The sequence below is a fragment of the Lichenostomus cassidix genome, chromosome 8 (assembly GCF_008360975.1).
Source record: "Lichenostomus cassidix isolate B80296 chromosome 8, HeHo_3.0, whole genome shotgun sequence".
Classification (NCBI taxonomy): domain Eukaryota; kingdom Metazoa; phylum Chordata; class Aves; order Passeriformes; family Meliphagidae; genus Lichenostomus; species Lichenostomus cassidix.
In genome coordinates this window covers 18,468,020-18,480,371 of record NC_139489.1, presented here as the reverse complement: position 1 = coordinate 18,480,371, position 12,352 = coordinate 18,468,020, and the positions used below count along the sequence as shown (strand labels likewise).

The window sequence follows — 12,352 nt, the reverse complement described above, 5'->3', positions numbered from 1 at the left end:
CACAAGTTTAACATCAAATTAAACAAATATGCACATGTAGCAAATTTCAGCTGTAAACAAGCTCTCAGCCAGCAAACTCGTGACCAGTGACAGCCCTCGAGGAAACAGCACTAAGCTAAGTTGGGGAAGGTTTAGATTAGACATTAGGAAAAGATTTTTCACCCAGAGGGTGGCTAAGCACTGAAACAGGCTCCCCAGGGAAGTATTCACAGCACCAAGCCTGACAGAGTTCAAGCAGGATGTGGACAACACACTTATGTGAGTTCAGGAAACAACCTATTTGGCAAACAAAAGCTCAGGAGAATCTCTCCTGTGAGGAGCAATGGAACTGTGTCTTCAAAATGACAAAATAATTTTCCCTATAGGGCTCCTTGTTTGCTTGTTCTGTGTTTGCTCTTCCAAGGCATGACCTGTCTGCTTTGACTGAAGACATTCCTCATCATGTTCTCTGCTACCCCTCTCTACTAAAGAAATGCTTGCTAAGACACTATTTTGTTCTAGCCTAAAATCTAGGCTTAGAGATACCCAAAACTAGTGACTTGAAAGATAAACAGAAGGTTCTACTAATGACTATTCAGCAAATCCTAATTCTTAATCTCAAGTATGAACAAAAGTGTCTTCTCAATTCCAACATGCCAAATTCTTCAGTGACAAAGTTCTGTAAGTGTCACTAAAGTTCCCCAGTTTTAGTTATCTCACAGGCAGGACTTTTTAAGGTCACACTACCAAAAAAAATTATTATGCTTAAAAGACAGACATCAGAACAAAGTCATATGAACACAAAGCTCTTTATATCAGAACAGCTAAGAAAAATATTTATATCTGCTGAGTTATTAGAAAAAAAATCCATACTCAAATAGACATGCTATGCATACAGTAACCCTCACACAATTGCAAAGTGAATCAACATCAAAGCCAAAACTAAACACATTCAAAATGGTCTGAATATCTGCCAAGACGGTCTGTGCCCATGATAGCACTGCATGCTCACTGGTGCCACAGCAGCAATCACTGTAATCAAGGTTAAGGATTTTATAGTACCATTTGAGAGATTCAGAACGACATGGCAAACATTAGGATGCAACTGTTTCCAAATCCGCATTGCTGCATTCACTCAAGACGTTTAAGAGCCCAAGTAATCTTGTCCATACTACAGCTTCTGGTATGGAGGACACTGCTCGACTTAAATGACATTCCCATGCCAGTCCACTCTGAGCTGAACTATTAACAGACACTGAAATATCATCATAAAACAACTTCTCTATCACTAATGAAGTATGATGGAAATACCAGCACCATTGTCTGTTCTCTCACTCTATACTGTACACCAGTACTGATGTTATTCTGCATTTCTGTTTATATTTTGCTACATATTTTTCAGTAGCCATGCAGTCAAGTCTCTTTTGGTTTTTTTTTCCACTCTTGTGAATTTAAGCGCTATGTAAAGTACCATTCAGCTGTACCAGGATGCGTTAATTGTTTCTCCCTTGAGACAGGGATGTTTGAGGCAGCGATATCTAGGTATCAACCTACATATGAAGCCACACTCCCAAACCGAGGATCTCTGTGGCAAGCGGCAGCACGAAACGGCTACAGCCCCCGAGTGCCGTAAGTCGGACCAAGGCCAGGCTTCCTCCTCGGCAAAGCAGCGAGCATGATAGCAATTCCAAACACAGCTCCTCCGCAAGGCGCCGAGTCGCGTCCCCCAGCCGGAGCGCCTCCCCCGCGTCCCGGGACCCGGCAGAGGGGATGGCGGCGCCGCTCGCTGCCCCCGACAGCGGTCCGGGTCGGGAGAAGCTCTCCAGCGGCCCCCGAGGCTCTGCCGAGAGGCCCCTCGGGACGGCAGGCCAGGAGGCCCGGCCCCGCCGAGAGGAGACGTGGCACTGGCCGGGCGGGACGCGCCGCTTCCTGCGCGCTGGAGCCGCGCTCGCCCCGCCGCGCCCCCGGTACCTGTTACTCCAGATGCCGTAGAGCAGCTCCACGAAGGCGAAGGACAGGTTGAGGCAGAGGAAGGAGAAGAGGTTGCGGGAAGTCTTGTCCGCCAGGATAGACCTGCGCACGGAGCACACCGCGGGTCACCAGCCGCCGGTACGGCGCCAGGAGACCAGACCCGCTGGCCGGGCGCCCCGGGCGCCTCAGCACCAGCCGGCACAGCCCCTCCGCGGGGACTCGGCCGCAGCGCCGGCAGCGCCCGGCATGGCCCGCCCCGGACCGCTCACCTGAACCAGCCCGACACCTTCCTGAGCAGGTTGAGCCTCGGCGGCTTGTACTCATCGTCCTTGATGGAGAGGGGCAGCATCTTCCCGGCGGCGGGGCCGCGGCGCGCCGGGCCGGCAGGACGGGCAGGCGGGGCGGGAGCGCTGCCCGGCCGGCCCACACGCCGCTTCCGGCCGCCACCGCGCCTGCGCCGCCGGGCACCGGGCTGAGGGGGCGCGCCGAGGGCCGAGCCGGGGCTGTGGGGGCTGCCGGGGCTCGGGGCCGCGCCGCCCGCTGATGAAACGCAGCACGCCCCGAACGTGAGCTCCCGTCCGTCCCGTGCTAGCCGCTCGCTGGTGTTCCGCTTGCCATGCCGGCTGCTCCCTGCGCGGCTGTTGTGGCGGCGCTCGGCGCGGGGCGGGGGCGAAGGAGCAGCGCTCCCGGTGCCTGACAGCCAAAGCCGCTGGAACGCCCCGCCCGCCGCAGGACTCCGGACTACAACCCGGGGCCTGCCGGGAGGAAGCGCAAGGACGCCCCGCAGGAAGCGGAGCATCGGCGGCGCCGCCGTAGCGCTGCCGCGGTCCCGCACGGCCGCCCCTGAGTCACCGGAGCGGCGTGTGCGGGGCCGAGCGGCGGAGCCGGGCCGCCACCTCCTCCCCCTGCCCTGCCCTGCCCTGCCGTGCCGCCGGTGACGCCTGGGAAGCACAGCCCGGCCGGAGGAAGCCGCGATAGCGGAGGCCGCGGAATGTGAGCGAAGCTGTGGGTCGGGGCGGCGAACGGGGCGGGCGGTGCTGGGCGATGCTGCGCGGTGCTGGGCGATGCCGCGCGGTGCTGCTGCCTGGCTGCACCCAGCTGCTGCGCGGTGCTGTTAAGAGGTGCTGCCCGCCAAGGGAGGGGACCCCGTTCGAGAACTATTTTTCCTGGAACGAGGATTAAAATACCAGTCTTTGATTTATGGGTTTTATTTTCGTCAATTTTGTGTTCTCTGCAGGGATCATTTTATGATTTTTTAAAATACGTTACTCTGGTATTGCAATTACATAACTTAATTGGCAAAACAGATCTGTATTTTCTTAATAGAAAGTGCCATGATGCTAATTTTAAAACACCTAAATAGATGTTTATTTTGAGAATATATCATAATATCGTGATTGCCTATCACTACACCTGTGGTAAATACTAAAAGGTATGGCAAGGAAAGTCTCATAAACAGCAAACAGTATGAATATTTTCGTCTTAAGGATGCTATTGTAATTAATCATTACAATAGCACTGGGAGGTATTGTTGCAACTAGGCTGCAAACTGCAGAAAGAGGATCTATGGTTCACCTCTTCAAAAGCAGATTTGATAGGGATATAGGGGATCTCATAAATGCTGAGTAGCCACTGCTGCTAATAATTTTTAGAAGTAAGTCGTAACTGTTTATTCCTATAAAATGAAGCAACCAAAACAAGTGATTAGCTTCTGGAAATAGTTTCAGTGACCTCTCCTCACAAAGTAATAGTAAGATTTGAACTCAGATTTGGGAATACCTGTAATATGTGGACTTATTGAGGTTGCTACACACACAGATTGACAAATTTGTATTTTTAAGAAGCAAATTTATGTAGCCCAAACAAATTACTCTTAGGAAATTTTGCACAGGTTCAATTTTTCAACAAGTTGAACAAATTCTTGTTCTCTAAGTTTTCACAGTACCATTCCCAAATCAAAATTAAAGACTTTTTGGTTGTTCAGCTAGTTTTAAAGGAGCAAAACTCCTTCCAAACAACCTTGGAGCTTTAACAGACACAGCTTTGTCCCGCATCCTGTATATCCTTCCTTTATGTGCTTGCAGTCATATTTTCCAAGCTGCCAAACTGAATGGTAAGACCAGAATGCTGTGTCTTAAACCTCTGATGCAACTGGGAATCTTAGTGGAAGGAGACTGTGAAAGGGGATGACCCAGAAAATAAAATAATTTTATTGGGACCATTTGCCTGACTGTGGTAGCCAAATACATATTTTAGTGGTGCCTGGTGAACAAAGCAACAGCTGTCAGGTTCTGGAGATCTACTTGAAGCTCTGAAGCTGAACTTAAGGATGGAACACGCAGAGATTGCCCGGCGCAAAGCAGTAATTTTACAAGCAGAGAAACAGGCCGTTCTTTTCTTTTTAACCATCTGGTGTAATAACTTCTTCCTAGAGTGTTCATTGAAAGGCAGAGACATTTATTCAACTGAGCAATAGGAAGAATGGGGTAAATTGCTACAAATGCATCTATCAGTCAATAACTGAGAGGAACTTTTACTTGTAAAAGAATGCTGGGTAGCATGTGGATAACTGTTGATCTTCAGTTACAGAGTCCCTTTAATTTCCAACAGATTCAAAGATCACAAACAACTGCCCTGTAAAAACAAGGGGAGAGAAACAATCCTACTTGGCAACAATGAGGTAAGTTGCAAGGCTTTTAGACTAAAATAATTTACATTCATATTTTCTTGCATGGTATTTAAACTTCGGAAAAAAATACTCAAAATTCTGTGAAAAAACCACTCAAAAACTGTACTTGTTTGGCTGTCCTGGATCACTGAATTTGATCAGAATTCCCTGCTGAAAGCCTAGAAATTACTCATAGAGTAGCATGAATAATATGTATAGATGAGTAATGAATAATACGTATAGAAGAGCTAGTAGCAAGCTTATAATGTTCATCTTATATTCAATTCGTACTAATCTTACAAGTAAAGGAGGAGAAAAGGAAAAATGTATGAAGTTCAACAAAGTGCCAAATTCTGCACCTAGGATGGTGCAGATTGGGGAGTGAAAGGCTGGAAAGCAGTGCCACAGAAAGGGCATTGAGGGGAAGCCATATGAGGAGCAGCTGAGGTCACTTGGTGTGTTCAGCCTGGCGGAGAGGGGCTTGAGGGAAGACCTCACAGCTGTCTGCAGCTTCCTCACTGGGGGAAGTGGAAGGACAAAGCACTGATCTCTTCTCTCTGGTGACCAGTGACAGGACTCAAGGGAATGGCATAAAGCTGTGTCAGGGGGTTTAGGTTGGATATTAGGACATATAACCATCTTAACCAGAGGGTGGTTGAGCACTGGAACAAGCTCCCCAGGGAAGAGGTCACAGCACCAAGCCTGACAGAGTTCAGGAAGTGTTTGGACAATGCTCTCAGGCACATGGTGGGATTTTGGGGCCTCTTCTGTGTGGGGCAGGACTTGGATTTCAACGATCCTTGTGTGTCCCTTCCAATTCAGGATATCCTATCATTCTGTGAAGAACATTTGAGGGGCAAACTATGGAATACAGTGGCTGTTGGATCCTTCAGAGTTTACTATTTATAAATGTCTGGAGAACTGGGAGTGGTACCTAAGAGGCATGACTGTTGGGGCTGTCTTTCTAGAAGCTGCTTTTTAAGAGCTTCTGTTTAGTTCCAGGATCACGAGAATCCAGAAACTGCCCCTGCACCCACACTTGGCTGATAGGTAGCGCCTAGAATCTGACATTGTTGTTTTCTCAAATTTCTAGATGTATAGGGTCAGCTTTGCTGATACTGTTGCATTCCTGTATTACTCAGCATATTTATTCTGCTCCATTTATGTGTTATTACCTTAGTATGATCAGCATCACGTTTTCTGTGCTGGTTACCATTATCAAGCAGATATACAAACTGTTGACAAAATGTCCAGCAAAGCAGTTATAAGGATTGCCCCTTCTGTGTGGTGCCTGAGCAATGGAAAAAGAGCAAGTATTTTGTTTCCTTCTTGCTGAGCTTCTGAGAAGGCACCATCTCTCCTTTTTGCTTGCCAGTTAAGGCAGAGCTCCTGCAATGCTAAAAACACTGAATTTCTGTACAAGTCTGCTTTCTACTTTCAGCTGGATAGCTTTGGTGAGGTACATAAATGTTTGTCGCTGTTGAGCCGCTAGCAGAGAAAAGACCCGAGTTCTCAGTGTAGCAAGAAAGAGAGAGTTTATTATTTTGATTTCCATATATATATAGATTTTTCAGAGGTCGCCCAGATTGGTCAGCCAGAAACCTCCCCCTAGGCCTGATTGGCCAGGCCTGAACTGTTCAAATCTCGAGACACTGTTTGAAAAACATCCAAACTTTATCTTTGTTTAAAACACAACGGAATGTTCTTACGAGAAAGACCTGTGCTAGCCACAAATGTTCAATCAAAAATTTAGTACTAAGAAAACAGGAAATAATGAACACTCTAAAGAACTACTCTAGATTTATTTTCATAAAACAATGAAATCCAAAGTTAACCAAAATAAGTGAAAAGCAAGTGAACATAGAAACTGAGTGCCAGAAGCTTCTGTCTCAATAGCTGAAAGTAATTTGCCGAAGTGCTAAAGTCCTCCTTACTTACTTAAATGAAAATCTACTTAAAAATTTTGGGAAATTTGATCAAGGGAGAAAACTGTACATGGGTTTAATGAGTTCCTTTCCTGTTACTTGTTTTAAAGGTGTTTTCACTTCTGTAAGCTTCCAGGAAGAGTTATGGGAATCCGCCTACTGCGCTTCACCTCCGTAGTGATCATCGTCTTACTTCTTGTGGCAGGTGCTTTAACAGCTTTGCTTCCCACTATCAAAGATGACAAATTGCCCAATTCAAGAAGGGAACCAAAAACCCAGAGTCAGTCTGCCTTGGATTCATTCACTCTTATTATGCAGACATACAACAGAACTGACTTACTGCTAAAGCTTTTAAATCATTATCAAGCAATCCCCCACCTACATAAAGTAATTGTTGTGTGGAACAATATTGGTGAGAAGACACCAGAGGAAATGTGGAATTCCTTGGGGCCTCATCCTGTCCCTGTTGTCTTTAAAGTTCAAACCGTAAATCGTATGAGAAACAGACTGCAGAACTTCCCTGATCTGGAAACAAAAGGTAATCAGCAGTTCATATCATTATTACTAATATTATCTTCATGCTTAAAATCTGAATGCTAAAAGAGAGGTGGTTGAGTTATAGTGTGTAATAAATCAATGGATCTGTTAAGCCACTTAATAGAATGTGGGCAGTATAGAGGAAACCTGTGTTATGATATCAGATGCACACCACCACCAGCCTGTCAGTAAAGAGTGAGGAAGAAAAAGTGGAATGTCAAATGCATTTTAAGGGTTTTTGCAACAGTTCTCCATTTCCTTTGTGAAGCAGACATAGGTAGTTCATCTTCTTTCTGTAGCATAAAGTGAAATTCGTAATGCATGTATTTGTCAAGTCTCTGAACTAATCTGGACTTAAATCATCTAGTAAAGACTTGTTTTAATCCATTCCTCTTAAGAGTAACTTCTCAAGCATGTTGTGCTCTTCTGAGAAAATTCTCTCCCTAGTTGTCTGGCTTTCTATCTCAAATTATGCATCCTTTCATTTGAGAGTACTTTCCCCAGTCTTTTGGCTATTCATCTAAATATTTTTCCTAAGCTCTTTCCAGGAGGTGTACAACAATAAATCCTGTTTGTTTCAAGTGGAAAAAAACCCCATATGTTGCATTACAGACCTGACCTTACTCATGATTAGTAAAGGTAATTTTATTTACTGCCCCCTTCCTAACATGCCTGCTACTCCAAACTCATGATTTCTAGGAAGACCCTGGAAAATTCAACTTGGAAAATTCCCAAATGTTTAACTTACTGTAGTAAGACCTGTGCTGAATGTAAACTTTGAAAGCTTTAATGCATCTGGAGTTCAGATTTAAGAATATCCTTCCTTTTCCACTTCCTGGTAGCCTTTTGTCTAAAACTTAAGGCAAAGAGTCTTCCTTCTGTAGTTAATAATATTGAACGTTGCCTGCACAATTTTTTTAACTTGCTTACATTCAAGTAGTGAGATCAGTAAATTTTATACTAAGAATCCTTTAAAAGTCTCATATGCTGAAGGAAACTATCTTAACTCTATTTTAGTTGTATCTTTACACAAGATTAGTAGAATTTTAAGCTGCTTTGCCAGACACTCCCAAGTTTTCTAACACATATCTCTCCAGCTGTACTACAGATGATCAAAGGTTGCTGAGATTTGTAACAGCCTGGCAAATAATCTAAAACTTAGGTTTGCTTCTAGTTACCACAAAGCTGTAACTTTGCTTTAGCTTTGAAATCTAATTATGTTTTATCAATCTACTTTCAAGGAATTGCAATTCAGCTTAATGGTTATAGAAATTTTATATTTAATTTGTCAAATATTGGGCTGCATACGGTGCTCATCTATTTAATCTTCTGACCAATTAAAAGTTTTTCTCTTTTTTTCCTCCTTTCAGCTGTTTTAATGATGGATGATGATACACTTGTCAGTGCTCATGACCTTGCTTTTGCCTTTTCTGTTTGGCAGGTAATGTTTTACATCTTGGCAGGCAGTATTTGTGAGTTGCAATTGACATTAATGGTTTAATTAGAGTAATACTGTATCATACTATTTTACCATTAGTTTTCTAGCTATAAAGTTAGATTTTAGGAAGTTTGGTGTTGAATAGTAGCAATTGCAAAAATGTTCTTTAGTAGTAGCTATATCTGTAATCTATAACTTTAAAATTTTACATCTTACTTTACAAAACCATGAAGTTGCTAACTGCTGAATTTATTTAAATGTTTGTAGTCTGTTAAATAGAAGGGTTATGTTTTGCAAAACATGAGAAATTTTCTATAAAGTTATTTTCAGTGCCAAATACACAGCTGCCAATTGTGGGTAGATGTTTGTTGGCACTGTGCAATGTGGAATGAGGCAGACTGTCAGTTTTGTGAAACTGTATTTAATTGCAACATTTATGCAGATCAAAGGACCATATGCCATCGATTTAATGCTTTCCTGGCAATAATGTTGTCCTCCTTTCATTTAAAAAATGCATAAATCTCTCTTATGAACATACTTAAGTGAACCCCACACTGAAAATATGCAATATGTGTTGAATTTGTTTTTTCCTTTCAGCAATTTCCAGAGCATATAGTGGGATTTGTTCCTAGAAAGCACATTTCTACTCCCTCAGGCGTATACAGCTATGGCAGCTTTGAATTGCAGAACCCTGGCTTTGGGAATGGAGATCAGTATTCCATGGTTCTTATTGGTGCAGCATTTTTTCACAGTGGGTATTTAGAAGACTTTCAACGGCAGCCAGAAGCAGTTTATGCCTTAATAGATGAAACTCAAAATTGTGATGATATTGCCATGAATTTTCTGGTAGCCAAGCATACTGGAAAGCCTTCAGGAGTGTTTGTGAAGCCTGTTGATATAAGAAATTTAGAAAAAGACACTAACAGCGGCTATTCTGGAATGTGGCACCGAGCAGAGCATTTGTTACAGAGATCCTACTGTGTAAATAAACTGGTTAATATTTATGATGGCATGCCCTTAAAATATTCTAATATCATGATTTCTCAGTTTGGTTTTCCTAATTATGCCAATCACAAAAATAAAATGTAAGCCAATGAATTTAATAATGTTAAATGTTAAACAATACTCAGTGAATTGTACTGAGTTCAAGGAGAGAAGAAGGTGTAATTACTGCATCTTGGCCATCCCTCTTTGTAGCCTCTGATTTTTCTCCACTTGGCTTTATATGTATTTTCTGTCCTTTTTAACTAATTCACAAAGGTAAGTTCTGAGAAAACTTAAAGAACATATAGTCATACTTAGCTGTGATAAAATCATCCTCTTTCCTTAAAACCTACTATAATTAATTAGGCCAGTTCTTTAGAAACATGCCGACAAAAATGCACTCCTACTCTCTAGATCATAACATTTGGATTTTTTTTCCTTGAATATACATATGTAGTCAAATGAGGCATATTTTTGACAGTTATATGTTGAGATGCTTTCTTGCCTTCCCACTCCTCACCTCCTCCTACCCAGTTTCCAGTGAAGCTGTAGAAGAGCTACAGTGAACTGCTAGCCAGACTTCTGGCCTCCTGTACAAAACCCCTTTGAAGTTTGTATATAAGCTACTTGGTGTTCTGAGATGTTCTTGAAGCTGCTATGAAAGCAAGAAGAGTACCTCACCTTAATCTCAGATAGTCCTAAAACCATTGCCTACAATATCTAATCGTGCTGAGATAATGGAAAATGATCTCTGATGTGGGTTTTTTTTCAGTTATTGATTTGCCTAGAGTTGCTGAAACACTGCAAGCAGCTGAAAGGTAAATCCTAGCAGTTGGAAATATAAGAAAGATTAATACACTAAATATGAAACTTATATAAGCAGCCAGAAGAATCTGATGGAATGTTACTTATTAATATTCTCTTTAGTACTTAGTTTTATTTTGGTATTGTGCATGTACGTTAATACAAACATGCACCCAGGAAAATCCTCCATTTGTTAAAAATTTCTTATTTGCAATTCCTAATAAGAACAGGGTGTTCTACATTTATTACAGTGTACATTTTGTAATTTTACAGGTCTGCTGTTTTTTTAACTACTCTTTCAAATAAGTATTTACTATTTAGTTCCTTTTTTTCCTCCATTTTTGGTGGCTATGACAACAGAGTTAAAATGTATAATAAATGGGTAAAGCATTATGAAAAAAAAAATATTTTAAGGTACAGTGATATTTGACAGGGATGGACTGTTATCAGTCTCTGAATTCCCTGACTTTATTTATAGCAAGATACAGAGCTGCTGTCAATGGCTTTTGTTCAATTGGGACTCTGTAGTTCTGGAAACCTTGTATTGACATCGACAGGGCAAACCTTTTCCAATGAAGTTGCAAAAGAGTTGGGCTTTTTTTGTAGTATGGCAGAGAGAAGAAAAGACAGTGATTTTCCTGGATCACAGACTCAGATTTGGCATCCAAAGCAGATTTAGTTTCATCTGCATCAGCTTTTAATTGATTCTTAGAATCGGTTCAAAGGTAACTGTGGGCAACCAGTAACAGCTAATACCTAGTACACACATAGCATCTGCACAAATGGTGTATAATTTTACCATTTTTTGTAATAAGTTAGCTGAACAAAAAGTGAAAAATGTGACAAGTTGTTTACAGCAGAGTGTGAGTCTTTGGGGGGAATGAAGAATTTTTTTGCCTTGTTCTATCAGTGTTAAAGGATTTGATTTCTGTTCAGTGAAGTCTTCCTAGTACTTCTGTAAGATTTAAAGGGCAGAATCTTAACATGACAATGTAAAGTCTGCTTAATTTTGTTGTAATAGTGAATAGTAGTTTTTAATTATTGTGCTGTAGTACTAAGTAGTATAAAAACAGGTCTATGATTTTTCCAGAAATGCAACTTTCCCAGTGGTAGTTTACTGTATTTCATTCATTTACTTGTCTTCCATGATTTCTGTTCAGTGCAGTATCAACTAGAGTTGTGAAGACTCACAGTTGTTGTCTACCTTATTTTTGAAATGTGAAACGAACTGTCAAGTCAGCCAAATCTTAGTATTGGGCTCTTTGTTGGAGCAAAGGAGTTGTTTTGGGTTTGGGGTGGTTTTTTTGCTCTTCTGTATCAGTGAAAGAATTAATAGAAGAAGCTTTTAATGATACTGTCAAATTTTATTTGCATCATTGTCAAATAAAATACAGAAAGCAGATGTGTGATGTATTTATTTTGAGATTATTGACCAAAATTTTTCAGTGTTAAGATGTCTAAGCTCACAGTTTGCATACACATGAGCAGCACCAAGATATCTTTTTTAAAAAAAGAACTGGTACTTGTTGGCACATACATTCATTTAATTTAGGTAAGGCCTACTTATGAAGGAAAAAAAGACATAAAAAACCACAGCCTTAATAATTTAGTCTTAGCTAGCAAAGAAAATACAACAATAAGACTTAAGATCCAGCCATAATTCAGTGTACTTTGGAACCAAAAGGGGTTTGTTTATTTTTTAAAAGTGGATTTTTTTTTATCCCTTGGTGGGTATAAAAGTGCCTTAAGATTCTTTAGTGAAAAGACATTACAAAAAATTGTATTTTAGACAAAGTAATATGCATATCATTATTTCTTCTGAGAGATTATCGATATGTCATATGGAAATATTTTGAAGTCTAAACAGACATCACCACCTCTAAATGTTCTGTTGAAATTACTGTTCATGCAACACAGGGTTTTAAGCGTGGTATCTAAAATATATATTTAAAAAATCCTTGTTGAAAAAGTCAGGCTATAGTGCTAAAACGATGCAACAGCACAAGAAAAATGCTTCTGTACAAAAAATGCCACAAGATGTCACTG

The 12,352-nt window shown here is 41.6% G+C and overlaps 2 protein-coding genes across 3 annotated transcripts in view; one reads left to right on the top strand and one right to left on the bottom strand.

Annotated features, from left to right (window-relative positions):
• The window catches only part of SLC30A7 (solute carrier family 30 member 7), a 28,028-nt gene extending 25,142 nt beyond the window's left edge, over window positions 1–2,886 (bottom strand). For both annotated transcript variants that reach the window (XM_085068207.1, XM_085068208.1), the window contains exons 1-2: window positions 2,220–2,886; window positions 1,951–2,052 (exon numbers count right to left, since the gene is read on the bottom strand). In XM_085068207.1, coding sequence (XP_084924333.1) covers window positions 1,951–2,052; window positions 2,220–2,749 — 632 coding nt within the window. In that variant the 5' untranslated portion in view covers window positions 2,750–2,886. The remainder of the gene's footprint in view (window positions 1–1,950; window positions 2,053–2,219) is intronic.
• EXTL2 (exostosin like glycosyltransferase 2) lies at window positions 2,434–11,708 on the top strand. Its single transcript, XM_085068216.1, has 5 exons — window positions 2,434–2,516; window positions 4,561–4,630; window positions 6,654–7,081; window positions 8,451–8,521; window positions 9,116–11,708. Exons 2-5 carry the CDS (start codon window positions 4,626–4,628, stop codon window positions 9,605–9,607), a joined length of 996 nt encoding a protein of 331 aa, XP_084924342.1. The 5' UTR covers window positions 2,434–2,516; window positions 4,561–4,625; the 3' UTR covers window positions 9,608–11,708.
• The last annotated feature ends 644 nt before the right edge of the window (window positions 11,709–12,352 follow it).

What these genes read in the sequence shown, in the direction of transcription:
- EXTL2 (XM_085068216.1), top strand. An exon ending in CCCTGATCTGGAAACAAAAG is followed by an intron (nt 7,082 to 8,450) that starts GTAATCAGCAGT and finishes TCCTCCTTTCAG; the next exon opens with CTGTTTTAATGATGGATGAT. An exon ending in TTGCCTTTTCTGTTTGGCAG is followed by an intron (nt 8,522 to 9,115) that starts GTAATGTTTTAC and finishes TTTTCCTTTCAG; the next exon opens with CAATTTCCAGAGCATATAGT.